The sequence below is a fragment of the Macaca nemestrina genome, chromosome 17, assembly GCF_043159975.1.
Source record: "Macaca nemestrina isolate mMacNem1 chromosome 17, mMacNem.hap1, whole genome shotgun sequence".
Classification (NCBI taxonomy): domain Eukaryota; kingdom Metazoa; phylum Chordata; class Mammalia; order Primates; family Cercopithecidae; genus Macaca; species Macaca nemestrina.
In genome coordinates this window covers 48,911,698-48,938,752 of record NC_092141.1, presented here as the reverse complement: position 1 = coordinate 48,938,752, position 27,055 = coordinate 48,911,698, and the positions used below count along the sequence as shown (strand labels likewise).

Sequence of the window (27,055 nt, the reverse complement as noted above, 5' to 3'; positions counted from 1 at the left end):
ATGTTGGCCAGGCCGGTCTCGAACTCCTGACCTCGTGATCCAACTACCTCGGCCTCCCAAAGTGCTGGGATTGCAGGTGTGAGCACCGCACCTGGCCTTATTGTATAGTTTGTAATAATGTTGACAATGAATAAAGACAATTTATCTTCTTCCTCTGAAATCTCTGGTCTCTTTCTTGCCTTACTGCATTGGGTAAAACCTTCAATAAAACATTAAATGTTGAGAGCTAATATTCTTGCTTTGTTCTTTTTTTTTTTTTTTTTTTTTTTTTTGAGACGGAGTCTCGCTCTGTCGCCCAGGCTGGAGTGCAGTGGCTGGATCTCAGCTCACTGCAAGCTCCGCCCCCCGGGTTCACGCCATTCTCCTGCCTCAGCCTCCCGAGTAGCTGGGACTACAGGCGCCCGCCACCTTGCCCGGCGAGTTTTTTGTATTTTTTAGTAGAGGCGGGGTTTCACTGTGTTAGCCAGGATGGTCTCGATCTCCTGACCTCGTGATCCGCCCGTCTCGGCCTCCCAAAGTGCTGGGATTACAGGCTTGAGCCACCGCGCCCGGCCTCTTGCTTTGTTCTTAATGTTAAGGAGAAATTATTCATGCTTAAACATCAAGTAAGATACTGGTTGTAGTTTTTCATAGATATCTATCAGATCAAGCAAACTATGGCCGGGCGCGGTGGCTCAAGCCTGTAATCCCAGCACTTTGGGAGGCCTGAGACGGGCGGATCACGAGGTCAGGAGATCAAGACCATCCTGGCTAACACGGTGAAACCCCGTCTCTACTAAAAATACAAAAAATTGGCCGGGCGTGGTGGCGGGCGCCTGTAGTCCCAGCTACTCGGAGGCTGAGGCGGGAGAATGGCGTGAACCCGGGAGGCGGAGCTTGCAGTGAGCCGAGATCACGCCACTGCACTCCAGCCTGGGAGACACAGCCAGACTCCGTCTCAAAAAAAAAAAAAAGATCAAGCAAACTTTCTTTTATTCCTTGGTAGCTGAGTCTATATAAATAGGGGTTGAATATATTAATAGTATTAGTAGGGTTTTTTCTATAGTTGAGATAATATGGTTTTCTTTTATTCTGTTAATGTCATGCATGATATTTTTTTCTTTTGGATGCTACACTTTACATTCCCAGAATTAACATCATTTGGTCACGATGTATTATTATTTTATATTTTGCTGGTTTGAGTTGCTAATATTTTGTTAATTATTTACATCTGTGTTCTTAAGAGATAATGGTCTATGGTTTTCTTTTTGTGTAATATCTTTGATTTTAATATTAGCGTAATGGTTGATTTCTCCTATGTCCTTTTGAAATGAGTTTGGTTTTCTTTGATAACTTTGGTTCTTTTTTTTCTCCATGCACAATAAGATATCTCAGGCTCTGTACAAAAAGTATCTCGGCCAGGCGCAGTGGCTCACGCCTATAATCCCAGCACTTTGGGAGGCCAAGGCGGGCGGATCACGAGGTCAAGAGATCGAAACCATCCTGGCCAACGTGGTGAAACCCCGTCTCTACTAAAAATACAAAAATCAGCTGGGTGTGGTGACATGCACCTGTAGTCCCAGCTACTCGGAGGCTGAGGCAGGAAAGTCTCTTGAACCTGGGAGGCGGAGATTGCAGTGAGCCAAGATTGCACCACTGCACTCCAGCCTGGCAACAGAGTGAGATTCGGTCTCCAGAAAAAAAAAAAGGTGTCTCAGCATGTCTTTTCAACAGAGAGTTTTTCAAATAAGTGCCTGTCACTGCTTTTTAATACTCTTTCTGGATAGCTCTGATTCAATGAAAAAGTAAAATTTAAAAAGAAAAACGTAATGAATACTGAATGTGTAAACTCCGTATCTTACCACATTTTAAAAGTTTCTTGGCTGGGCATGGTGGCTCATGCCTGTAATTCCAGCACTTTGGGAGGCCGAGGAGGGCGGATCACGTGAGTTCGGGAGTTCGAGACCAGCCTGACCAACATGGAGAAACCCCGTCTCTACTAAAAATACAGAATTAGCTGGGTGTGATGGCACATGCCTGTAATCGCAGCTACTAGGGAGGCTGAGGCAGGAGAATCACTTGAACCTGGGAGGCAGAGGTTGCAGTGAGCCGAGATCATGCCATTACACTCCAGCCTGGGCAAGAAGAGCAAAATTCCATCTCAAAAAAAAAAAAAAAGTTTCTTAGTGTAAACATAATATTATGAGTATATATATCTCATTACGTTTGGAAATGAAGTCTTTTTTTTTTTTTTTTTGAGATGGAGTCTTGCTCTGTCACCCAGGCTGGTGTGCAGTGGCATGCAGTGGCACAATCTCAGCTCACTGCAACCTCCGCCTCCTGGGTTCAAGCTGTTCTCCTGCCTCAACCTCCCAATTAGCTGGGACTACAGGCGCATGCCACCACACCTGGCTAATTTTTTATTTTTAGTAGAGACGAGATTTTACCATGTTGGCCAAGCTGGTCTCAAACTCCTGACCTCAGGTGATCCACCCACCTCAGCCTCCCAAAGTGCTGGGATTACAGGCGTCAGCCACCGTGCCCAGCCTAGAAATCTTAAACTTAGCAAAATTATTTGATGTTTAGGTATATCATTTAAGTTCTTCATTTTAGAATTGCTTTAAATTATGAGGAAGAAATTATTTTAGGCATTTTTATTTCCCTTTTCTAGTCAGCTTATTCTTTTTTTTTTAGTGCTAAGTATTTGGATAAGGTAGATATTGTGTGAGGCCCATCAGTCAGTCAATTCTAGCACTTCCCAGACTGATGTAACTTCTGTTCAGTAGAGTAGAATACACTTTCTAGCCAGTTGCTATAGGATTGTAGGTGATGACTACGCTTAGCCAAGCCATTAATTTATAATAATTACTAACAGGAAATATCAGGTACATTTAGAAATGAGTAAATTTCAAGCCTTGTTATACCTTTTAACCTTAACTGGAATCTTACTTCTGTATTTAAATTAGATACTAAAATATTTAAATCATATAAGACATAATCTTTGGCTCTCCGATCACATGACTATTAAATGAGCATGAGAGAATTGGTTTTTATGAATCTTTTTGCATACTCTTGTATTTTATTTAGGTCACGAGCAAAGTATTTTTTCCTCTTTTAAATTCAAATTACTTTTAGGATTATATGTGAAAAACAAATGATAACTGAAGTGTCTAATACTGTTAACTGGTATTATACTTTGCCATAATAGTGATACTGTAAATATGAAACCTTTATTTTAACTTTTCAGGCACAAAAATCTGAAGTCAAGAAATGCTGGACAACAAGGACAGGCACCATCTTTAGGTCAGCAACAACAAATACTTCCTAAGCACAAGACCAATGAGAAGCAAGAAAAGAGTGAAAAGCCACAGAAACGCCCCTTGACCCCTTTTCACCATCGTGTGTCTGTTAGTGATGATGTTGGCATGGACACAGATTCAGCCAGCCAAAGACTTGTGATCTCTGCTCCAGACAGTCAAGTGAGATTTTCAAATATCCGAACTAATGATGTAGCAAAGACTCCTCAGATGCATGGCACCGAAATGGCAAATTCACCTCAACCACCCCCACTTAGTCCTCACCCTTGTGATGTGGTTGATGAAGGAGTGACTAAAACACCTTCAACTCCTCAGAGTCAACATTTTTATCAAATGCCAACACCAGATCCCTTGGTTCCTTCTAAACCAATGGAAGATAGGATAGACAGTTTGTCCCAGTCTTTCCCACCTCAATATCAGGAAGCTGTAGAACCTACAGTATATGTTGGTACAGCAGTAAACTTGGAAGAAGATGAAGCCAATATAGCCTGGAAGTATTACAAGGTCCCAAAGAAAAAAGATGTAGAGTTTTTACCACCTCAACTTCCAAGTGATAAATTCAAGGATGATCCAGTTGGACCTTTTGGACAGGAAAGTGTAACATCAGTTACAGAGTATGTATTTTTTTTAATAGTCACCATTATAATTTAAGGGTGGAAGTGATGCAAGTTCTTAATACTAGGACTCAGTATTGGATTCAAGGTAGGATTTACAAGAATAAATTCATTGAGTATTAACTTTGCATTATTCCTTTACTGTGTTTTTTCCTCAGGGAACTTCTTTATTATGAAATAACTTTAGCCACAAAAAGTGGAGAAAATAATATGTAAACACTTGTACACTTGTACATCAGCCACTTTAAGAATTTTACATACAGTTAGAATTCCTATGTACTGTTTTTCTTCTTCCAGTCTTCCTTCCACTGTCCTGAATTCGGGTACTTTTTTTTTTTTTTCCCCCCGAGACAGAGTCTCTGTCACCCAGGCTAGAGTGTAGAGACATGATCTAGGCTCACTGAAACTTCACCTCCGGGTTCAAGCGATCTTCTGCCTCAGCCTCCCAAGTAGCTGGGATTATAGGTGTGCGCCACCACCCCCAGCTAATTTTTGTATTTTTAATAGAGATGGGGTTTCACCGTGTTGGCTAGGCTGGTCTCGAGCTCCTGACCTCAAGTGATCCACCTACCTCGGCCTCCTGAAGTGTTGGGATTACAGGCATGAGCCACTGCACCCAGCCTGAATTGGTACTTATTATTTCAGTACATGTTTTTATACATGTAGCTCTAGTTATTTTAGTTGCTTTATGGTATTTCCTTATGAACATATGGTAAATATCTAAACTCTTAAAGATAGATATGTTGGTTATTTTCAGTTTTTCACCCTAACATTTTCCATTTTGTTTGGTACACATTTCCTTGTGTACTTGTATAAGAATTTCTTTAGGAAATATATCTAAAAGCCTTTTTCAACATGGCTATGTCCATTTTCAGCATTAAGGGTTGTTGCCCAGTTGCTTTTCCGCAACTGGTATATGGTTTAAACCCTCATGAAACATCAGTATATGGGAATGGCTGTTACACTATGTTTTCCTCTATAGTTGGTATTATGAGATTTAATTTCAATAATCTACAGCACGCAAAATGTCATCTCATTGTCTAAATACGTGTCTTCCAGATTTCTAGTGAGATTGAGCATCATTTAAAATGTTTTGGGGGTATTTAGGTTTCCTCTTCTCTGACTTGCCTATTCGTTGTATTTTTTAGTCCATTTTTCTTTTCTTTTTTTTCTGATGTATTCTTTGCATGTTCTGGGTATTAATCCTGCATTAGTTTTATGTGCTGTAGGTATCTTCCTCCATCGGTGGTTTGCCTTCTTTGTTCACTGTATTAATGTTGTACTTTGGGCAGAAGAAGGCTTTTTTCCAGGTATCCCTTGACTTTCTATGTTGTTATAAATACATTTATAGTCTGTCTAATAATAATTCTTTTATATACAAATTTTTCTAAAAGATGAAAATCAACCAATAAAATACGATTATGCTCAATAGAACTGTCTACCTATTTATTAGTGCAAGGCCAAGGAATGTACAAAGATTACAGTTCCTCCTTTATCAGATCATTGTCAGTGAATTACCTTTTTTTTTCAGTTAATTTCTTATTGCTTAAATGCTACTAATAGGTTAAATAATGTCTTAGACTTTATTTGCTTAAAATGTCACATTTTCATTACTGATTTATGTTTATTTTTTAATGTAGCTTTTTTCCTCAATATCAGATTACTCCAGATAATATAACTATTATATGGAGTTTAATACTTTCTTATTTCTGTTATAATGTGAACCAATTGCTTTCTAGACTTGTTTTCAGCTCTCTAGGATTTCATTTTGATTAGACTCAAGTTAATACCACAATTTTTTTTATAACTAGTGGCTTCTTTTTGGTTTCGCCCTTATTTTCTTGGTGAATATCTAGCTTCCTTGGGGGGAGGGGGTGAAAGGGAAGAGTGGGAGATAAATTTGGCATCCTTGTATTTCTGAAAATGATCTGATATTTTGCCCTCATGCTTGGATTGATAATTTGATTACATGTTGGTTTCATAATTGGAAATAATTTCCCCCTTGAACTCATAGGCATTGCTTTACTGTCTTCTAGTATCTCAAACTTCGGATGAAATGTGTAATAATGAGTTTCATTCTTGCTTATTTAAAAAAACATGTGATCTCTTACTTCTGTGAGGCTTTTAAGGTCTTCTCTTAGCTTTAGAAATTTCACAAGAATATGTGTAGTAGGTATAATGATCTTTTTTCCAGTCCTTGTGATGGGCTCTTTTTTTTTTTTTTTTTGAGACAGAGTCTCGCTCTCTCGTCCAGGCTGGAGTGCAGTTTCATGATCTGCGCTCATTGCAAGCTCTGCCTTCCGGGTTCATGCATTTTCCTGCCTCAGCCTCCCGAGTAGCTGGGACTATAGGTGTGTGCCACCACACCCTGCTAATTGTTTACATTTTTTAGTAGAGACGGAGTTTCACAGTGTTAGTCAAGATAGTCTCAATCTCCTGACCTCGTGATCCCCCCACCCCCGCCGCCCCCGCCTCAGCCTCCCAAATTGCTGGGGTTACAAGCGTGAGCCACTGTGCCAACCAAGGGCTAACTCATTTTGAAGGCTTTTGTTCTGCAATTTGGAAATTCTCTATTTCTTAGATAATACGATCTCCTTAAAAATTATTTTTAAAACTTCTGTGTTTTAGATGGTGCTCTGTTTTCTCAGGGGATTCTCAACTTTCTTGAATTCTGAATTTTTGTTTCTCATGTTTTAAAAACATTCTCAACTGATTTTTTTTAATGACATTCCTTTGTTTGATGTTCTGTGATTTTGTTTTTCTCTAGAATTACTTTATTTTGGTCTTGTTCTTTACTCAGATTCTTCTTGTCATACTTCTGATTGTTTTTTGTGTTTTTGTTTTTGAGATGGAGTCTTGTTCTGTCACCCACGCTGGAGTGCAGTGGCGCTATCTCGACTCACTGAAACCTCCGCCCTCCAGGTCCAAGCGACCCTCCTGCCTCAGCCTCCCGAGGAGCTGGGACTATAGGCACGTGCCACCACGCCCGGCTGATTGTTTGTATTTTTAGTAGAGATGGGGCTTCACCTTGTTAGCCAGGATGGTCTTGATCTCCTGACCTTGTGATCCACCTGCCTCTACCTCCCAAAGTGCTGGGATTACAGGCGTGAGCCACTGCACCTGACCTAATTGTTATTATTTCATTTTTATTTTTTTGAGATGGAGCCTCATTCTGTCTCCCAGGCTGGAGTAAAATGGTGTGATCTGAGCTCACTGCAACCTCCACCTCCTGGGTTCAAGCAATTCTCCTGCCTCAGTCTCCCAAGCTGGGACTACAAGTGCGTGCCACCATGCCTGGCTAAGTTTTGTATTTTTAATAGAGACAGGATTTCACCATGTTGGCCAGGCTGGTCTCGAACTCCTGACCTCAAGTGATCCACTGGCCTCAGCCTCCCAAGGTGCTGGAATTACAGGCGTGAGCCCCTGCGCTCGACCTGATAGTTATTATTATTTCATTTTTGTTTTTTTGAGATGGAGTCTCATTCTGTCTCCCAGGCTGGAGTGCAGTGGTGTGATCTGAGCTCACTGCAACCTCCACCTCCCGGGTTCAAGCAATTCTCCTGCCTCAGCCTCCCAAGTAGCTGGGACTAGAAGTGCATGCCACCATGCCTGGCTAATTTTTGTATTTTTAATAGAGACGGGGTTTCACCATGTTGGCCGGGCTGGTCTCGAATTCCTGACCTCAAGTGATCCACTGGCCTCAGCCTCCCAAAGTGCTGGGATTACAGGCATGAGCCACCACACCTGACCTGTCTATATATATTTTAATGTCAGAGAATAGATAGGGTGATTGGAAATGTTGTATATAGGTAGAGCTTGTTGACTGGTGGGCCTTGCTCATTCAATAAATACTTTAGTATGTAATATGTGTAGGTGTCAGATAATTTGCTTTATGATAATTGGATAGGGAATTTTTGGAAGGGAAGGCAACCATTCCTAGAATTCCAGAATGAAGAGGATGTTATACTTATTTTCACAGGTAGTTTATTCATTTTCCTTAAAAAGGAACTGTTCTTGTTGCCCCATTTTCAGCTCTTTTTCTCATTTATGTTTTTCTTCTGGTTCCTGTCCCCTTCTCCTTTTTCTTTTTCCCTCCTCCTCTTTTTTTTTTTTTACTCCTCCTTGCAGAGCTGGGCTAACCCCATAGGCAGTGTGACCAAAGTAACCCTTTTTCTCATATCTGTCTAGAAATTTAAGTCCAGATTTTTTCTGACTTTCCCAGGCAATTAGACTCTCCTGTTGTTTATGTGGTTGGCCTATAATCCCTTCTTTTGCATATTCTAGGTTGTGAACATTTTCTGCTGTATTTTATCTTATTTGAGCTTCCCTGTGAGACTTAGTGAAACATCTGGTCTATTTATAGCCTCTCTCTCATTTTTTCTACTGTTAGAGATTTATTCTCTTTTAAAATACCTAGCCGAGTGCTATGGTTGTGTGAGGAGGATTGCTTGATCCCAGGAGTTCCGGGCTGCTGTGCACTGGGCCGATTGAGTGTCTGCATCAAGTTCAGCGTCAGTATGGTGACCTCCAGGTTGCCTGAGGACGGGTGAACCAGTCTAGGATGGAAATGGAGCAGGTCAAAACTCCTATGATGATAGTGGTGGGATTGCACCTATGAATAGCCACTGTATTCCAGCCTGGGCAGCAATGAGACCCTGTTTCTTTAAAAATAATAGTAAATTAAAATGCTTTTATTGTCATTTTAGCAGATGAGTCCTGTGCTTCATCTGGCCTTTTGAATCTAAAAGTATTTTAATTTTATTTTATTTTATTTATTTTGAGACAGAGTCTTACTGTGTCACCCAGGCTGGAGTGCATTGGCACAGTCTCGGCTCACTGCAACTTCCGCCTCCCAGGTTCACGCAATTCTTGTGCCTCAACCTCCAGAATAGCTGGAATTACAGGCGTGCGCCACCATGACCAGATAATTTTTGTACTTTTAGTAGAGATCAGGTTTCACCATTTTGGCCAGGCTGGTCTTGAACTCCTGACCTCAAGTGATCAGTCCGTGTCAGCCTCCCAAAGTGCTGGGATTACAGACACAAGCCACTGTGCCCATCCATGATTTTATTTTTAATTAAAATTAATCTGGATTATAAATTGAGAGAGATCAGTATACTCTTAGGGATTATGAAAGACAGTGAGCTTACTTAATAGTCAGCAGGTCTCTTGAAAGTAAATGTCTTAGAGCTGGGCGTGGTAGGTCACACCTGTAATCTCAGCACTTTGGGAGGCCAGGCCGGGTGGATCACCTGAAGTCAGGAGTTCCAGACCAGCCTGGCCAACATGGTGAAACCCTGTCTCTACTGAAAATACAAAAATCAGCTGGGTGTGGTGGCATGTGCCTGTAATCCCAGATACTCGGAGGCTAAGGTAGGAGAACCCCTTAAACCGGGAGGCAGAAGTTGCAGTGAGCAGAGATCATGCCACTGCACTCCAGCTTGGGCAACAGAGTGAGACTCCGTCTCAAAAAAAAAAAAAAAAAAGTCAATGATGTCTTAGAAACAAACCTTAAAAAAATCTTAGTCTTACTCATGGTAAATGTAACGTAAGTCTAAGCCAGCCTCAGCTCTTGCCTGATATTACTAGTCTCCTTGTTTCTATTCTACACGTATTCTCTACACAGCAGTGAGGGTAATCATTGCAAGTAAAATATTGCCTTACTTATTTGCTTAAATTCCTCCCATAGTTTCCCTTTACACTTAGAGTAAAATCCATACCCTTTCTCCTGATCTGTAAGATTGTATGCAGTCTCTTGCCTACCTCGTTCTTCACCCGTGTTACCTGCTGGTATCCTGCCTGTCTCCTGATTTAGCTACACCAGCATCCTTGATAAATTATTCAAAAAGCCAAGCTTATTCCTCATGGCCTTTTAGAATTGGATTATAAAGAGGGTGAACTGCTTATCCCTTCTTACCATTCAGTGCTGCTCAAAAGTTATCTTCTCAGGGAGGATTTTCCTGACCGTTTTATCTAAACTATGGTCTTTCTCTCCCAAATCACTGCCTGTCCTGTGCACTGCTTTTAATTTCTCCTTAGCATGTATCTGAAATTATATTATGTATTTGCTAATGGTCTTTTCCCTATTAGAATGCAAGCTCTATGAGGGCAAGGAGTCTTGTCTTGTTTACTGCTGTATTCTTCTAGCACAAACACACATACCCCCTTAGAACAATTGTAGGTACACAATAGAAATTCAGCAAATGTTTGGGTGAATGAAATGACAGTGTGGCCCTAAAATACTATTTTAAAACTTGTTTTATTTCCAGGTTATATTTTCTTATTTAATGTGTGTAAAAATGTGGTGGTATGAATTTTTTTTGGTTTTAAAAACTTTAATAGTGAGTTTTTATGGGCAAAATGAAGGTCTCTTAGAAGTTAATACAGTTTAACCTTAAAATCTGTTGTAGACCGGGCGCGGTGGCTCAAGCCTGTAATCCCAGCACTTTGGGAGGCCAAGATGGGCAGATCGCGAGGTCAGGGGATCGAGACCATCCTGGCTAACACGGTGAAACCCCGTCTCTACTGAAAAAAAAATACAAAAAACTAGCCAGGCGAGGTGGCGAGTGCCTATAGTCCCAGCTACTTGGGAGGCTGAGGCAGGAGAATGGCGTAAACCTGGGAGGCGGAGCTTGCAGTGATCTGAGATGTGGCCACTGCACTCCAGCCTGGGCGACAGAGCAAGACTCCGTCTCAAAAAAAAAAAAAAATCCGTTCTAAAATTATTTGACATTTTTCTCACTGAATAAGAATGAGAAGGAGGAAGCATAGTGTAGAAAAGTAGCATGCGGGATAGAGTGGTACTGGATTGTAATTATATAAGGTAAGGAAATAATATGCTTTGCCTATTCCTTGTCACCCTTTTTTTCTGCCTTATAGATAAGGAAAAAAAGATTGAATAAAAGGGTTTTAATTTTAATGATATGTCTTATGTGAGTATTGTTTTGGTTATACTAGTTACTGAAATGTGTATCATGTCACAGTTGACTTTTTTTTTTCTTTTTTTTTTGAGATGGAGTTTTGCTCTTGTTGCTCAGGCTGGAGTGCAATGGTACAATCTTGGCTCACTGCAACCTCTGCCTCCTAAGTTCAAGCAATTCTCTTGCCTCACCCTCCCAAGTAGCTGGGATTACAGACATGCACCTCCACACCCGACTAATTTTTTGTATTTAGTAGAGACAAGGTTTCACCATGTTGGTCAGGCTGGTCTCGAACTCCTGACCTCAGGTGATCCACGTACCTCAGCCTCACAAAGTGCTGGGATTACAGGTGTGAACCACTGCGCCTGGCCACAATTCACTTCTAGATATAAGCTTTGTTTTTGTAGTATGATAACAGATTAGTTGATATGGTAAATATCCAAAAGGTGAACCATCAAAGGTTTAGCTGCTATGTTAACTGAGAAGCATTTATGGAATGTAATTGTTCTATACTTGGTACGTTAAAAGTTTGATTTTAAAAATAATCATGTGGATGATTCTGTCCTTTTCCTGGAATTATTATTCTGTGTAGTATTTCCCAACTGGGGCAATTTTATATCCTTCCAGCCCCATCCCCAGGTAACATTTGCCAATGTCCAGAGACATTTTTTATTATCAACTTGGGGTATGCTACTGGCACCTAGTAAGTAGAGATTAGAGATGCTGCTAAATATCTTACAGTGCACAGGATAATCTCCCATAACAAAAAATTATCCAGCTCGAAGTGTTAAAAGTGTTAAGGTACTTCAATATAATGAATAACTTGTAACAGAAATTTGAACTCTAAAATAATAGTTACTAGAAAGGTCAGCATGTTTACTGATTGACTTCATCGGGGAGATTCCCCATGCTACTTTAGTCACTCCATACTAGGGTCAGATACTTGACATGGTCTTTTTTTTTTTTTTTTTAAACGGAGTCTCACTGTCACCCAGGCTGGAGTGCAGTGGCACAATCTCCGCTCACTGCAAGCTCCGCCTCCTGAGTTCACACCATTCTCCTGCCTCAGCCTCCCGAGTAGCTGGGACCACAGGCGCCCACCACCACGCCTGGCTAATTTTTTGTATTTTTAGTAGAGACGGGGTTTCACTGTGTTAGCCAGGATGGTCTTGATCTCCTGACCTCGTGATCCGCCGGCCTCGGCCTCCCAAAGTGCTGGGATTACAGGTGTGAGCCACCGCGCCCGGCAGGCATGGTCTTTTATTATGCTGAAACAAAAATGCTTTTTTTTCCCCATAGTGAAAAGGATTTTGTTGGAATAACTGGATAATTTATTACCTACTGTTAATATTGCTTGAGATGTGATGTCATAAGGATCAAAATAATAGTCGTCTCCTTGTAGAAAGTGGTACAGCCAATTGACAAAGTTAGATATGTTCCCTGTCATTAAAATAAATTCAATGAATTATTGTTACTCTCTTTTGAAGGCTTTTTTTGTTTGTTTGTTTTGTTTTGTTTTGTTTTTTGAGATGGAGTTTCGCTCTTGTTGCCCTTGGCTCACTGCAACCTCCACCTCCCAGGTTCAAGTGATTCTTCTGCCTTGGCCTCCTGAGTAGCTGGGATCACAGGCATGCGCCGCCACACCTGGCTAATTTTTGTATTTTTAGTAGAGACGGGTTTCGCCATGTTGGCCACGCCGGTCTCAAACTCCCAACTTCAGGTGATACACCTGCCTCGGCCTCCCAAAGTGCTGGGATTACAGGAGTGAGCCACTGCGCCTGGCCCTCTTTTGATGGCATTTAAACAACCTTCTTAAATTCTTTCTGGAAGCACTTATAATTTTAAAGATGTAATATGATCAAACACCTTTTTAGTCATAGAGTAATCCATTCAGAAGCCTCATTTGTTTATATTAGTAAATTGGTGAATTTCTGTCACCTAGTCATTGTAAATATCCATTATTATTTTTCCATTCTTTGAGTTTTGAAAGTGCATTTAAATGTTTAGCAGTTAATTTTAATGAAGTTAATTAGAGGACTGTTGCAAGTCCTCTGCATTTTGTATCTCAGGAATATTATCTTTCTTTTTAAATTCATATTCTTAAAAGGTACTTCTTTATCGGTTTGAAAAAAACTGAAGTTTCTCTTATGCAGTATGCTGTGGGGGCACTGTTGGTGTATAAAATAAATTTAGCTCTTGATTGTAAATGAAATTCTAGTCTATTGGAAAATAACATATTATCTGATAGAGCTATAACTAAAATATAGTACAGACACAGAGTGGGGAATAATTCCATTTATGAAGATGCAGAAGCTTTATGTAGTTTGGTATGGTTAGATTATAGGGGTGTTCCTTAGTAGTTTGGTGTGTCATGATGAGAAATGAGACCTAAAAAGCGTAGGACTATGGAATGGAATAGCAGAATAGTATTCATAAGTTTATGTATTATCCTTGAGATGATGGGGGAGCTATTTCAAGTATTGAGTGAGATAAAATAACAAGTTTTGGAAAATAAGGATTTTGGAAAAACTCACCAAGTAATGTTATTGAAAGGTTGCTTGAAATGAAAAGGTACGTTTGTATGAAAGGAGATCAATTTGGACATGTTTGAGCAACTCATAGAGAAAGTGATGTGAGGCTGACACTAGGAAATTAGAAGTAGCAGGGATGTATGAGTGTTACAGATGCTGTGGAATATATTTTGAAGAACTTTGCAACCAGTTGAATAGTAAAGTAGGGGAATAACAGGAGAGTTTAAGGCCAAGCATATTTAGTTCATGAGGTGGAAAGATAAAGAATAGGTTTGAAGGTGTCTCTACCATTGTTTTTACCCACTTTAGGCTAAATCTTACCAAACATAATTTTTCTGATTTTTTTTTTTAAAGTAGCATTTCTAAATAGAAGTACCTTGGAATGACTATTGATATACCTAGGCTGGGCGTGGTGGCTCACACCTGTAATCCCAGCAGTTTGGGAGGCCAAGGTGGGTGGATCATGAGGTCAGGAGTTTCAGACCAGCCTGGCCAACATGGTGAAACCCTGTCTCTACTAAAAATACAAAAAATTAGCTGGGCATGGTGTTAGGCAGCTGTAATCCCAGCTACTCAGGAGGCTGAGGCAGGAGAATTGCTTGAACCTGGGAGCCAGAGGTTACAGTGAGCCAAGACCATGCCACTGTACTCCAGCCTGGGCAACAGAGCAAGACTCTGTCTCAAAAAAAAAAAAACAAAAAACAAAAAAACAAAAAACAGAAACTATGGATATACCTTATGAAAATAAGGTCTTGCTAAATAATGAAGGCCTGGCTAAATAATAATGACATATCCACTTAAAGGAAATCTGTGTAGGCTGATATGGGAAGCTCTGTATGTAGATGAGGAACAAAGTACATATGTGCATACATATATGCTGGCGTATACATAGGTTTTTTTCCACCTTAATTAGATGATAGAAATAGTACTTGTTATCTTGAAGGAGAGAGATTGAGATACTTAGGCTTTTCATCTTTTTGTACTACATGACTTTAGCTATGTGCATGTAATGTGAGTACATTGTAAAAATGTGAATGCAGTTTGAGGTACCTGCTGAGAGATTCCATCAGGCAGTTGGGATAATGTCTGAAACTTAATAGAGGGGACTGTTAATAATCCAGAGTAGATATACAATGCAAAAGGACAAGAATGCATCAGTAGAAACAAAGAATTAGTGGATTTGTAATAGTGGAACCTTTACAGGTGTGTGACTTCATAGAAAATTACAGTAGCAGAAATTCAAAGCTTTGTTTTATTTATGTTAAGTGAAACTGCATTTTCTGTTTGGTATAAATAAATGTTTCCATTGATTGCTGTTGAAAGGTGGCACTGTCCTTCCATAATAGTGGGTTAGTGAAAAAAATTTGTACTCTTGATTTTTATTTTTTATTTTTATAAGAGAGAGGATCTTGCGCTGTTACCCAGGCTATGGTGCAGTGGCATGATCACGGCTCACTGCAGCCTTGAGCTCCTGGGCTCAAGCCATCCATCCTCCTTAGCCTCCCAAGAAGGTGAGACTACAGGCATGTGACAACACCCCTCAGCTAATTTTTTTTTTTTTTTGAGAGACAGGATCTCGCTATGTTGTCCAGGCTGGTCTTGAACTCCTGGTCTCCGGTGATGCTACTACCTTGGCCTCCCAAAGCACTGGGATTGCAGATGTGAGCCACTGCACCCAGCCCTCTTGATTTTTCTGATCAGCAGTTTTAGGTGGTGACGGCTACCTAACTAGTATAGAGTTATAGAATTTATCATTTCTAAGTACCCTTTTTCTTAGACTTTCATGTGTAGAAGTTTTATGTTTAACTTTTCATTGACTATGTTTTTAAAAGTAAAATTCCTCTAATTTGTTAGAATTTACTTGTGGGGAAGGAGAGGTTGGAATGGAACACAGCATAACCCATATATAAGATACATGTGACAAATATCTTTTTTTGTTTCTAATTCTTTTTAGTTTCTGTATTAATTAATGATAGTATGTATTTCAGAATAGAGGCTAAGAACCGTATAAATTTTAAAGACAGCAAAATTTCTGGCAAGAAACATTGTATCTTTTTTCATGGGTTTAGCACTTAGTTTTAGAAGAATTTGTGGTGGTTTAGTCCGTTATTCTGATTTAGAGGGAAACCTGTCTCAACCCTGAGCAAAGAAAGAACTGTATTTGAGCATAGTTCTTTACATGTTTTATTCTGTGGCCAAAGCATATCAGGATATACCATGATGTTCATCAATATAATTAACTCCAATGTTGTATTAGTGATATACCAGATTTGTATGTATATTGTTATAGAATGCATTATTTGATCTCTAAAAGGTAGTTCTGAATGACTTTCACAGAAGGAAGCCTGTGATGAAATAAACCTGTTTTGATTTTACTGTACCCTAAATCTTTTAAGTAAGTCTTCTATATTTCCTGTTTTATTTTAATGCAATAAAGCTTTCCTTTGACAGTGACCTTGACTCGGTTTAAGGATTGATTCTGAATATAGGAGATGGTAATAGAAAAAAGTACCATTTAAAAAGTGGGAGATTTTAGGCTGGGCACAGTAGCTCACACCTGTAATCCCAACACTTTGGGAGGCAAAAATGGGAGGATCACTTGAGCCCAGGAGTTCAAGACCAGCCTGGGCAATATAGTGACATCCTGTCTCTACAAAACATAAAAAACCAGCCAAGTGTGGTGGTACACGCCTGTAGTCCCAGCTACTCAGGAGGCCGAAGAGGGAGGATACTTTGAGCTCCGGAGGTGGAGGTTGCAGTGAGCTGAGACCGCGCCACTGCACTCCAGCCTGGGTGACAGAGCAAGAAGACCTTGTCTCAAAACAAAAAAAAAGAAAAAAAGTGGTGGGGAGATTTTGACGTTATTGCATTCATTTGTTTCTTAACTTCCCATCTATAGCTTATCTGCTTCTATAATTGTCAATCCTTAAAAACTGTCATACCTCATCTGGAAGAATTTTTATTGAATAAAGGCATAACAGCATATGCTACCATAAGCGATGTTAAATTATATATGAGTACATTTCAGGATAGTATGTTATTGTCATAGTAAAAGGAAGGAGATGAATTAATGAATAATATAATTTAAATTTGCTTTGGGCCTTGCAGCACTTGCTGTTCATGGCTGTACCTGATCTTTTTGCAGTTTGTCTGTATTTAGCTTTATGTCTAATTGAAACTGTGTCTGTAGTTAATTATTTGGCTGTATGTGAAAGTTCGTTTGAGGAAAGGAGAGGTTATTCGTATTCTAAAAGTGTATGTGTACTATATAATTGATGTTGACAGTATGGTAATTAGAGTTTTTTATCTGGCATCTCTTAAAAGTAACAATTTTTAATTCTATTTTTTATCAGCTTTAAATATAGAATGTATAATGTAAATGATTTACATTTTAAAATTTATTGTGTCTTGATCCTCTTGAAATTGACTACATTTAAATTCTTTGCACATCCTAATGTCTGTGAGAATGATTCAATAAAATAACAAAAAGTCATATTTAGGTAATGCATTTGGTTTACTCATTTTTATTTTAATAGAGCCCTGTGCAGTAGAATTGGTTTTTTTAATAATGTTACTGCACAGTAGTCTAGCAACTACTTACGTAAACAGTGTGAAGGTTTTTATACTTCTGCCAGACGACAACTTAATATGAAACACAGAGTTGTTTTATTTGTCTCTACAAAGAGCAGTAGTGTCTTTCAGGCTGGGGGAAGGGAGATTTCTTATACTTTCTTCCCTAAGAATAGTTATTTGAATATGAATACTTAAAATCTTTTCGTCTCTGACTTTGCCACTGTGTGACCTTGGCAAAGCCCTTGATTTTACATAATTTCCACATCAAAGTAAGGGATAATACCCTTTGCTTCTTATCTTAACATTATTTTAAGTGTTAAATAAGAAAAGTACTTATCAAAGTAGCTAGAATTACTATTTTGAAAAGATTTGCATTAATGAAATTTGGTAGACAGTTCAGCTAACGGTTATTTAGAGTCTAATGTGGTGAGATAAAAAACTACACTTGATACTCATCTGTTTATACAACAGAACTATTCTGGTGATTAATTATAAAACATATCCCCAATGACAGTGTGCTAACATTATGTTCCCACAGAAGAAAGTTTTTGTATACTTGGGATTTTAGTTTTTGGGATAAATCTGGGGCATATTTGGAATAATAATGATATATATTTGAGCATTTGATAGCATGTTTAGAAATCAGTTTTTGTTTTGATGGCCTGCTTTGCCCTTAGTTTGTAAGCGATCACGTGCTGCTAGTGCTAGGCATTAGTGAATAGATGAATAAGGTGTGATTTCCCTGTCACTCAAAGAATGTGCAATGTGCAGATACCTTCATTGCTCCCAGACCTTACATATCTTACAATTTTTGTCTTAGTACTCAGAGTAGATAAGTAGTGGCATTGGTACCTTCTAGTGTGTAAAAATTGTTAATTTCAGAGTACAAGATACTGTATTTTAGTAGTACTAATGCAAAAACATCTCAGTCTGTGATTTTTAGATTTCATTTATTCATTAGCAAGTATTGACACCTATTATGTACCAGGTACTCTAGGCATCTGTGCTAAATTAGTGAACAAAGGTAAGCCCCCTGTCTTTGTGGAGCTTTTATGTTCTAGTGTGACAGTCAACTATGAACTTAATAAATTATGTAATATGTTAAAAGATAAATGCTATGCAGGAAAATAGAGCAGGTTAAGGGGGATTATCATTGAGGCAAATGGGCATGGGCATATTGCTATTTTAAATAAGGTAGTTATGGTCTCAGAGAGAGGTGACATTTAAACAAAGACTTGAAGGAAGTGAGTTGGCTATGCAGATATTTGGAAGGAGAATGTTCCCAATAAAAGAAATAGCCGGGAATGGATCTGGAACCCATTGAGGAACATAAAGGAAGGCCTTGGAAGCCGTATAAGAGAGGACTAGAATAGTAAAAGATGAAGTTGGAGAGGAGAAGAACAAGATTATGGGAAGTTTTCATAGGATGATATAAAGACTTTGGTTTTTTTCTGAGAGTGAAGTAGTCATTGCAAGATTCTGGATATGATCTGACTATAAGCTTGGCTGCTAGCTGCCGTTATGACAGGTTGAGAACTTTAGCTTTGTATACCCAAGATAATAGGAATTTGAGAGTCTAAACGTGTCTTATGCAAACCAGAAGCTAATGATTCTGTGTTCACACTCACCGAGCAGTCGGGTCTTCAGAGAGAAAAAAGTCCTGATACTTTCCAAGGTTCTTTGGTATAGATCAGCTTGATTCTTGTTGTGGTGTCCCTCTTTTATCCTTAGATTTTAGCTTTCTGTGGTCTGTCAGTTTCCACTAGCTAATCTTTCCAACTTCATTGTTGTCTTCTCTTTTACTCTGTCATCTCCTGTCATTTTATTGGTTATTTTAGGAGAATAAAGAGAAGCAGTTTTTCAGTTGCTGTGTTGAAGCAGAAGACTAATAGCTTAAAAATTCATGTGCCAATGTGATTAGAAAAGAACTCAGATACTTGCACTGAAACTTCACTTTCCATTGTGAAACATCTTGCCACAATTAATAGTAATAATGCTATTTTCATGGAACACAAATCAGTCCTTCAAAAATTTAAAACTTAAAGTATCTACTCATGGCAGTAAAAAAAAAAAAAAAAAAAAAAAAAACCATAATCACTTTCTTTGTATACATTGTTTAAAAGTATCTTACCTCACTTTTATAAAGCCCCCACTTTGAGTTACTGTCGTGGAGCAGTTTAGATTTAAGAGCCCCTTTCAGGGAATGGATTTGGACAAAATAATGTGCTTGAGGATTTGAGAACCGTGAATTACCTAAAGACAACGTATTTTGGTGGAAAGATCATATAGTTAGGAAACTTGGATTTTGGCCCCATTTCTCTATGGGTGAATTTTAGACTTCAACAAATTATTTAATATTTTCATGCCTCCTCATTTGTGAAATAAGGGATTGCAGGTTAGATAATCTTTAAGTAGTTCTAAAAACCTTATGATACTTATGTCATTTGGAAATTTTTAATGCTTATGTGGATAATTAATTTTTTTTAATTTTTTTATGCAGGTTAATGGTGCAATGTAAGAAACCTTTAAAAATTTCTGATGAATTAGTGCAGCAATATCAAATTAAAAACCAGTATCTTTCAGCAATAGCCTCTGATGCAGAACAAGAACCTAAAATTGATCCATATGCATTTGTTGAAGGAGATGAGGAATTCCTTTTTCCTGATAAAAAAGATAGACAAAATAGTGAGAGAGAAGCTGGAAAAAAACACAAGGTAAGAGGAATCACAGTATACCAAAAGGTCACTGTTGATTTTGTAGCACTGCATATAGTAACACTCTTAGTACCACAATTATTTCACTTCTTTTGTCTTAGAATAGAAAGAGTAATCATTTATTTAGAAAAACGTATTTTTGGCCGGGTACGGTGGCTTATGCCTGTAATCCTAGCACTTTGGGAGGCCGAGGCAGGCGGATCATGTGAGGACAGGAGTTCGAAACCAGCCTGGCCAACATAGTGAAACCCTGTCTCTAATAAAAATACAAAAAGTAGGTGGGTATGGTGGTGTGCGCCTGTAATCCCAGCTATTCAGGAGGCTGAGGCAGGAGAATCATTTGAACCCAGGAGGCAGAGGTTGCAGTGAGCCGAGATCAGGCCACTGCACTCCAGCCTGGGTGAGAGAGCGAGACTCCCGTCTCAAAAAGAAAAAAAAGAAAAGTGTATTTTTTTGAATGCACATGGTACCGATTATAGCTGATCTCCGATAATGAACATATTTTGTTGTTTAAAAGTTTCTGAGTTGGATAAAGGGTGTATTAAATTTTGTCATAATGGAAATCAGGACATTTAGGTAGGCTATTTTGACAGTGATTTAAAAATACGTTGTAAGTGAATTACCAGTTTTCAAAGATAAAACAGAATATACATCACTGAGTTTAGAAAATATGTGCTATTTTTGAATATGTGATTCAGGAACTTACAGTGCACCTAAAAGTAAAAATGAAGTGCAAGTATATAGTATATATGAGAATTTGTTAAGATTAAGATAACTTTGCTAAACAAGAATTATGTCTTAAATACAAAATATGAAAATTGGCCAGGACAGCTTGTAATCCAGCACTTTAGGAGGCTGAGGTGGGTGGATCACTAGGTCTGGAGTTCGAGAGCAGCCTGGCCGAGATGGTGAAACCCTGTCTCTACTAAAATACAAAAATTAGCTGGGTGTGATGGCGGGCGCCTGCAATCCCTGCTACTTGGGAGGCTGAGGCAGGAGAATTCGCTTGAACCCAGGAGGCAGAGGTTGCAGTGAGCCGAGATCATGCCACTGGGCTTCAGGCTGGTGACAGAGCAATACTCCGTCTCAAAAAAAAAAAAAAAAAAAAAAGAAAACCGAAATCTGTAAAGTTATGAAAAGGGTCCAATAATATGTGTGGTTTTTGGTTTTTTGTTTTTTTTGTTTTGTTTTGTTTTTTGTTTTTTGAGACGGAGTTTTACTCTTGTTGCCCAGGCTGGAGTGCAATGGCGCGATCTCCACTCACTGCAACCTTCGGCTCCCTGGTCAGGTGATTCTCCTGCCTCAGCCTCCCTAGTAGCTGAGATTACAGGCTGTGCGCCACCACGCCCGGCTAATTTTGTGTATTTTTAGTAGAGATGGGGTTTCTCCATGTTCGTCAGGCTGGTCTTCAATTCCTGACCTCAAGTGATCTGCCCGCTTCGGCCTCCCAAAGTGTTGAGATTACAGGCATGAGCCACCGTGCCCAGCCCCCAGTAATACATTTAATACAAAGAATTAGTTTCACATAGTTTTACTTAGCCCTACTATATGCCAGATACTTGAAATTTTGTCTTTTTGGAAGTATGAGAGTAGTGGTAGCTGGGAAGGCTGCAGGTGTAATAGAAAGAACATGAACTGGCCGGGCACAGTGGTGTCTCATGCCTGTAATCCCAGCACTTTCGGAGGCCCAGGTGGGTGGATCACCTGAGGTCAGGAGAACGAGATCAGCCTGGCCAACATGGTGAAACCCCGTCTCTACTAAAAATACAAAAATTAGCCAGGTGTGGTGGTGCAAATGCCTGTAATCCCAGCTACTTTGGAGGCTGAGGCAGGAGAATCTCTTGAACCCAGGAGGGGTAGGTTGCAGCAAGCCAAGATCATGCCACTGCACTCCAGCCTCGGCGACAGTGAGACTCTGTCTCAAAAAAAAAAAAAAAAAAGAACATGGACTTTGGAATTTGACAGATTTAGGATAAAATTTCAGCTCTCACTACTTATTAGCCATATTTTCTGGGGCACATTAGAGTCTTTACTTTTTTATTTATAAAATAAACATACTACAGGCCAGGTGTGGTGGCTTACACCTATAATCCCAGCACTTTGGGAGGCTGAGGTGGGCGGATCACAGAGTCAAGAGATTGAGACTATCCTGGTCAATGTGGTGAAACCTCGTCTCTACTAAAAATACAAAAATTAGCTGGGCGTGGTGGCATGGGTCTGTAGTCCTAGCTACTCGGGAAGCTAAGGCAGGAGAGTCGCTTGAACCTAGGAGGCAGAGGTTACAGTGAGCCGAGATTGCACCATTCCACTCCAGCCTGGTGATAGAGCGAGCATCCATCTCAAAAAAAAAATAATAATAAGCATACTACTCACTTGTTAACTATAAGAATCAGTGATTATGTTAAACACTTAGCTGGATGCCTGACACATAGCTCCTCAATAATTGGTAGATTTTATTGTTGGTAAATCATATATTTCAGCCTAACATGCAATATTTGTTTGCAGGTAGAAGATGGGACATCTAGTGTAACAGTGTTATCACATGAAGAAGATGCTATGTCATTATTTAGTCCCTCTATCAAGCAAGGTAAAACCTTTATTTCCTAATGAAAATATTGCTTTCCGGGATTGTTACTACAGACTGATCTGATATTGTTGGACTTCTAATACTCCTTTTTGTATAATTCATTATGTTTCATAGAAAGGAATCTTTCTTAAATGATGGATTTATTGGTTATCTTTTATTGGAAGAAGCAAGTTCAAGTGATAGAATTTGTGTTTTGAATTGTTGCAACCTCTTTCCTGTTTTTACATATAAAAATAGTTTTCCATTAAAAACTCAGTTTTATGTAATAGATTTCTCACACCCTTCTACTGGGAATTATGTGAAAGGAAGTGAAAGAATGAAGGCACATATTGACTGGAAAGTGATTGAGAAAGGCCATTATTATACTATGCCAAGGCTATAGTTATACTATCCAGGAAAAACACACTTGAAAAAAATAGGAGAAAGATACAGATGTCCAGTTGGTTGACAGTAGAGTGTTTCATCATCATAACTCCAAGTGTTTGCTCTCTGAAGACACTGCTTTCAAGCCTATAGCTATGGGGGTTATAATTAGAAGACTATCAGTTCTCTTCATACCTCTCTCCATTGTTTAAACTATTGAAAAATGGATCTGGGCGTGGTGGCTCACGCCCATAATCCCAGCACTTTGGGAGGCCAAGGTGGGTGGATCACTTGAGGTCAGGAGTTCGAGACCAGCCTGTCCAACATAGTGAAACACCATCCCTACTAAAAAATACAAAAATTAGGCAGGGTGCAGTGGCTCACGCCTGTAATCTCAGCAGTTTTGGAGGCCGTGGTGGGCAGATCATGAGGTCAAGAAATCGAGACCATCCTGGCCAACATGGTGAAACCCCATCTCTACTAAAAAAATACAAAAATTAGCTGGGCATGGAGGCACGCGCCTATAGTCCCAGCTCCTTGGGAGGCTGAGGCAGGAGAATGCTCAAACCTGGGAGGCAGAGGTTGCAGTGCGCTGAGATCATGTCACTGCGCTCCAGCCTGTCAAGAGAGCGAGACTCTGTCTCAAACAAACAAATAAAAATTAGCTGGGCCATGGTGGTGCATGCCTGTAGTCCCAGCTACTTGGGAGGCTGAGGCAGGAGCATCTCATGAACCCAGGAAGTGGAGGTTGTGGTGAGCCAAGATGGGCTGGGCGCAATGGCTTACACCTGGAAGGCCGAGACAAGTGGATCACCTGAGGTCAGGAGTTCGAGACCAGCCTGGCCAACGTGGTGAAACCCCGTCTCTACTAAAAACACAAAAATAAGGCATGTGTGGTGCCTGGTGCCTGTAATCCCAGCTACTGGGAGGATTAGGCAGGAGAATTGTTTGAACCCGAGAGCAGAGGTTGCAGTGAGCCAAGATTGTGCCACTGCACCACAGCCTGGGTGACAGAGCGAGACTCTGTCTCAATAAATAAATAAATAAATAAAAATTGAAAAATGATTTAGAATAAGCTCCACTATGATTGTGTTGTGACATAGAATAAATATGAGTAAAATGTTTTAAAGTTTTCACCTGTAAAATGAGGAGATAAGGTCATTGCCTACAGTCCTTCAGATCTAAAACCACAATTTCTCAATTAAACTTTACTGGAATTTTGTTGTCATTTTCTTCCCACACACACAAGTTAAGAGAGCTGTTCTGAGGCCACTAATTAACAAATATTTAGTTAACACCTGTTATGTGTTGGTACTGTTTGGGTGTTGGGAATACAGTGGTGAAGACTCCACTTTGAATGTGTCTGACTTAAACTCCTTGTGAATGGAATAGAGAGACATAGTATAGTAAATCATTTACAAAACCCATTTAACTTTTAAAGTAATTTATTCTTTTAATTGACAAGTAAAAATTGCATATATTTATGGTATACAACATGATGTTTTGGGGCGGGGTGTGTGTGTGTGTATATATACACACACAGAGTGCCGAGTATATATACACACACACACACACACCCCCCAAAATATATATATTTACTTTTTTTAAACATTTTACTCATATTCTGTGTCACAACACAATTATAGTTTATCTTATTCTAAATCATTTTTTCAGTTATAATTTAAACAGTGGAGACTGGTATGAGGAGAATTGTTAGTCTCCTATTATAACCTCACAACTATAAGCTTCAAAGTACTGTCAAGTCTTCAGTGAACAAACACTTGGAATTATTATATATGTGTGTGTGTGTGTATATGTGTGTGTATATATATATAAGTGGAATGGGCAAATCAAGCTATTTAACATATGCATTACCTTACATACTTACCTTTTGTGTGTGTATGTGGTGAGAATACTTAAAATGTACTTTCAGTGGCCAGGCGCGGTGGCTCAAACCTGTAATCCCAGCACTTTGGAAGGCCGAGATGGGCGGATCACGAGGTCAGGAGATCAAGACCATCCTGGCTAACATGGTGAAACCCCGTCTCTACTAAAAAATACAAAAAACTAGCTGGGTGTGGTGGCACACGCCTGTAGTCCCAGCTACTCAGGAGGCTGAGGGAGGAGAATCGCTTGAATCCGGGAGACAGAGGTTGCAGTGGGCCGAAATCGTGCCACTGTACTCCAGCATGGGCGACAGAGTGAGACTGTCTCAAAAAAAAAAAAAAAAAAAAAAAAAGAAAAAAAGTTGGATTCATGGAAGTAGAAAGTAAAGTGGTGATTACCAGAGACTGGGGGTGGGAGAATGGTAGATGGCCAGAGGACACAAAATTTCAGTTGGGAGGAATAAGTTCAAGGGATCTATTGTAAATTGTGGTTACTACAGTTAATAATAGATATTACATTTGAAAATTCAGAGTAGATTTTAAGTGTTCTCACCATAAAAAAAAAGTACCTGTATATGAGGTAATGAATACGTTCAGTAGCTTGATTTAGCCATTTCACAATACATACATTTAAAAAAAAAAAAAAAAAACTCAGAAACAAATTGGGTTATTTGGCCTACTTACCTATCCTGGAATATTCCCTAGCACTGGGCAAAGCACATTACTGACATTTTATTACATTTTATTTTTGGTGTTGAGGCACAGAGACATTAAGTAATTTGTCGAAGGTCATACTGTTAGTGGTGGAGCTGGGCTTCAGATTAAAGTCTGTCTGGCCCAAGAGTCAGCTCTTAATCATTGTTCTGTTCTTCCTTTACGTTTCAGAAAGATAGAAAAATATAGGCCAGGTGAGGTGGTCACACCTGTAATCCCAGCACTTCAGGAAACAGAGGCAGGTGGATTGCTTGAGCCCAGGAGCTCAAGACCAGTCTGGGCAACATGGCGAAACCCCAACTCGAGGGGGAAAAAAAAAAAATTAACTGGGCATAGGGTCATGTTGCTGTAGTCCCAGCTACTGGGGTGGGAGGATTGCTTGAGCCCGAGAGGTCAAGGCTGCAGTGAGGTGTGATTGCACCACTGCATTCTAGCCTGGTGGTGACAGAGCGAGACCCCGTCTCAAAAAAAAAAAAAAAAAAATTACAAATATGTGTGTGTATTTAATTCTGTTTTTCTAATGGCATTTATATTTTTGTTTGATGCATTAATTATTCATGTAGCGTACTTAGCTATTTTATGGATTACTTGACCTTATAGTGAGCTTCCTGGGAAAAATATAACCATTTATTTATAACTTTTTTTTCTATAAAAACACTTTCTAGACTTTAAACAATAAAGTGCAATTTCTTGTTGCATAATCCCCTTATGACCTTAAAGTTATATGTCTAATTTAAACAGAATAGTACTTATGTGGTCAGTAGTAGCAGTTTTTTTTTGTTTTTTGTTTTTTGTTTTTTTTTTTTTTGGAGACGGAGTCTCGCTCTGTTGCCCAGGCTGGAGTGCAGTGGCCAGATCTCAGCTCACTGCAAGCTCCGCCTCCCGGGTCTACGCCATTCTCCTGCCTCAGCCTCCCGAGTAGCTGGGACTACAGGCGCCCGCCACCTCGCCCGGCTAGTTTTTTTTTTGTATTTTTTAGTAGAGACGGGGTTTCACCGTGTTCGCCAGGATGGTCTCGATCTCCTGACCTCGTGATCCGCCCGTCTCGGCCTCCCAAAGTGCTGGGATTACAGGCTTGAGCCACTGCGCCCGGCCTTTTTTTTTTTTTTTTTTTTTTTTTAAAGACGGAGTCTCGCTCTGTCTCCCAGGCTGGAGTACAGTGGCATGATCTCAGCTCACTGCAACCTTCGCCTCCCGGGTTCAAGCAATTCTCTGCCTCAGCCTCCCGAGTAGCTGGGATTATATGCGTCTACCACCACACTCGGCTAATTTTTGTATTTTTAGTAGAGACGGAGTTTCACCATCTTGGCCAGGCTGGTCCTGAACTCCTGACCTTGTGATCCACGCTTCTTGGCCTCCCAAAGTGCTGGGATTACAGGTGTAGTAGTAGCAGTTTTAATTTTATTTTTCTGATTGACTTTTGTAGATGCTCCTCGCCCTGCTAGTCATGCCCGTCCTCCATCAACAAGTTTGATTTATGACTCAGACCTGGCTGTGTCTTTTACTGACCTTGATAATCTCTTCAATTCTGATGAAGATGAACTAACAGTGAGTATCTCATTAATGAACTGAGTATAGTTTGTTTTCCTTGATTTTATTTATTTTTATTTTTTAGAAGTGATTTGTGAGTTTAATACTATGTTTTAGCCCTGAACAATAGGAAATATTTTATAGTAAAATCTCATTCATTGATTTCTTTTTTAAATCTCATGTTTGAGTAGTCTTGCCATAATGTCACCTATAAACTTTGAGGGTTTTGTTTCTCCTTTTGTTTTTACATTGGAGGACACATGATTAACCTTAATTTGAGCTCTGCCATATGTTCTATTTTGCAGTTTTAGGAAGCAGAATTATTTT

General features: G+C 39.5%; 1 protein-coding gene across 1 annotated transcript in view; it reads left to right on the top strand.

Annotated features, from left to right (window-relative positions):
• LOC105476916 (mediator complex subunit 13) overlaps window positions 1-27,055 on the top strand; it is a 127,197-nt gene that overhangs the window by 53,316 nt on the left and 46,826 nt on the right. The window contains exons 9-12 of the mRNA XM_071082831.1: window positions 3,227-3,910; window positions 19,435-19,648; window positions 22,154-22,235; window positions 26,625-26,746. Of these exons, the coding sequence (XP_070938932.1) occupies window positions 3,227-3,910; window positions 19,435-19,648; window positions 22,154-22,235; window positions 26,625-26,746 (1,102 nt within the window). The remainder of the gene's footprint in view (window positions 1-3,226; window positions 3,911-19,434; window positions 19,649-22,153; window positions 22,236-26,624; window positions 26,747-27,055) is intronic.